Source organism: Chaetura pelagica, unplaced genomic scaffold, assembly GCF_000747805.2.
Source record: "Chaetura pelagica isolate M959 unplaced genomic scaffold, ChaPel_1.0 scaffold356, whole genome shotgun sequence".
NCBI classification, from domain to species: domain Eukaryota; kingdom Metazoa; phylum Chordata; class Aves; order Apodiformes; family Apodidae; genus Chaetura; species Chaetura pelagica.
In genome coordinates this window covers 6,626,544-6,629,168 of record NW_009953964.1, presented here as the reverse complement: position 1 = coordinate 6,629,168, position 2,625 = coordinate 6,626,544, and the positions used below count along the sequence as shown (strand labels likewise).

The 2,625-nt window shown below is 60.3% G+C and overlaps 2 protein-coding genes across 2 annotated transcripts in view; one reads left to right on the top strand and one right to left on the bottom strand.

The window, feature by feature from the left end:
• Positions 1 to 327, bottom strand: part of RGS14 (regulator of G-protein signaling 14) — a 6,254-nt gene extending 5,927 nt beyond the window's left edge. The window contains exon 1 of the mRNA XM_010002087.1: positions 97 to 327. Within this exon, the coding sequence (XP_010000389.1) occupies positions 97 to 327 (231 nt within the window). The remainder of the gene's footprint in view (positions 1 to 96) is intronic.
• Positions 328 to 2,026: 1,699 nt separating this feature from the next.
• Positions 2,027 to 2,625, top strand: part of LOC104392567 (ADP-ribosylation factor-like protein 3) — a 6,992-nt gene continuing 6,393 nt past the window's right edge. The window contains exon 1 of the mRNA XM_010001982.1: positions 2,027 to 2,044. Coding sequence (XP_010000284.1) covers positions 2,027 to 2,044 — 18 coding nt within the window. The remainder of the gene's footprint in view (positions 2,045 to 2,625) is intronic.

Here is a 2,625-nt window from a genome sequence, read left to right as displayed (position 1 = left end):
GCTGGGCTGGGCGGCACTAGGGCTGTGGGATGGCTCGGTTGCCGATGACCAGGAGCCGATGGTAACGAGGCCTGAGGTCTGGGCTGTAGCACTCACAGTGAAGTAGGTGACAGCCACACGGTCCTGCAGCAGCGTCTCGACGGATTCAGCCCAGCTGACCACAGACCCCCGGGTGGAGCCACAGGCGGCCGGTGGCCCCGGCAGGCTGTTCACACTGTGGTTGCTGCCACGGGCCCTGGAAGCGTTTAACTCTGAGAGAGAGAAAGGGTCAGTTCTGGCTTCCTGGGTGTCCCCCAGTGTCACTCCCCATTGCCAGCAGCCCCCCATATCTGCAGTGAGTTCATCTGCCCCATCCCAATGGAAGCTGGTGAGATGTCAGGAAGGGAGTGTGAGGAGCTGGTATCACAGAGGTGTCCTCAGTGGATCAAGCACCGTAATGCCACAGCTGGCACCTTCCAGAGTGACAGCCCTGCCTGCCAGCTGTGGCTTCCTCCCGGGGGTGTAACCATGACTCCACCCGTGACTCATGTCCCCAGGGAACAAAGCCATGCATGGGAAAGGCAGCGGGAAGGGAAAGCAGGATGGAGCGGGACATGGGGGGCACATGGCACAAAGGGAAGCTTGGATGGGTAGAGGTGCCTGAACTTACCTTCCCCACTCCCCTGGGCTATGATAAGGAACAAACCCAGACAGAAGAGGACACAGAAAGTGTCATGCCCAGCTTCCAGCCCCAGGAAACCCAAGGTGACCATGCATTCAAATGGAGTCCCTCTGTCAAAAAGACAGAAGTTTCCAGGGGCAACCCCAGATATTGAACTGGTTTGGCTGGTGAACAACAGGGAGCAGAGGATTATTTGCAAGAGAAGATAAGAGTATGGAAGCAGGATTCTCCCAACAAAGCTGGCAGGAGCAGGGGAGGCAGCAAGTTGCTGCTTTACCAAGCTCCCCACTCTTCTGTTCAAAACATGGGGTAACCACACATAACCTGCATGTGCTGGTAGGAACAGCACCCCCAGCACCCCACGCTGGAAGGATCCTGCAGCAGGGCCCAGATGGGCTAATGGGCCAGCTGAGATATCGTGTACAATGAGACAGATGGACAAGATCGGCAGACAGACAGACGCTCAGGAAGCCCCTGGGCCCTGAACAGCCAAGGGTGCCAGCTGAGCAGCCACAAGGGAGGGATAGACACATGGGGCCATGCAGGAGGGATGGGGGTAAGGCAAGCCCCTGGCACAGGGCTCAGCCTGCCACTGCAGGGGCTTGGCCATGCTCTCGCCCACAGCCCAGCCTGTGCTGACACAGGACCTGGCTCTCTGCTAGCTCCTTGCCCCTGGCACAAGGCTGGCTGTGGGCTTCCCCCTCCCCTGAAGACGTTGCCAGCCTCTCCCATCCCAGAGCAAAGAGCAGTCTTACCTCCATCTGACACAGCTGGGCCCTGCGGGGGTGGAAAGAAGAGAGGTGAGAAGGGGCACATGGTGGAGCAGTACCTGGGCCAGAGGCAGTGCCCTGACAAGCCCAGTCTGAACCCAGGAGCAAGGAACATGGGCTGCTGGCAAGCACTGCTCTGCTGTTAGACGCAAGAGCTGTGGGAAAGGCAGGACACAGGACTCCCAACACAAGGGTAGTGAGGAGGGGTAGGGGGTCACAAGGGGTGTGCAGCTCTTCTCCCACCACACCTGCACCTATTGCTCTGGGGCCGGGCCAGCAGCTGGGAATGGGCAGATGCTCTCAGATGTAACCTTGCCACCAGCTGCCCGGGGAGGGCCTCCCCGTCACAGGAAGAGGAGGGGAGGAGGGGAGGGAAGGAAGGACAACCACAGCCCTAGGCAGGCAAACTGCCCTCTCCCTCCTTCCTTGGAGCCTAGGGCTACTGGAGGACAGATGCCCAAAAACAGGGACCAGGTCCTGCCAGAGCTGCCAGGGAAGGGCACAGCAGGGCAGGGTGTCTTCCTGCACCCCCTGAGCCACCCCAGACACCTGCTGTGGGGATGGTGGTACCCCAGGACCCACAGCAAGCACAGAGATGGGCAAAGCCTCAAAAGTCAAAGCCCAGACAAGCACCCGCTCCACGGTGCTGCCTGGGGCTGCACTGAAGTGGTGCCTTTGACCCGGCTGGGCAGTGCCCCCCCCCCTGCCAGCCACACACACCACAGCCTGCCCTGCACACCTCCTGCCTGTTCCTATCCCAGCCCCACTATCTCAGCCCTGTCTTGGCCCTGCTACCCCCCCTCAGATGCTGCTGCTATGCCCCTTACCTCAGCCTCACACATCCCAGCCCTGCAGGCCCATTACCCCAGCCCAACATACCCCTGCATTACCAGCTCCTAGCTCTTCCCCATTTATCCCTGCTGCCCATACCCACGTAGCTCTGCCCTTCCTGTGCCACCCACCCACACCAGCACAGCTGACTCCTGTTATCCCAGCCTTATAAGTCACTACTTGCCCATCACTCCCCATACATCCCCACTTGTGTCACTGCCTCAGCCGATCCTGCCTGCTCAGTTACCCAGCCCCGTAAGACCCTCCCTGCCCCTTACCCAGCCCCGCACACTCACTGCCCTCTGCCCTTACCCCCTCCTGCGCCTCTGTCTGCTTTGGATGTCCAAGCCACACGCACCCCTG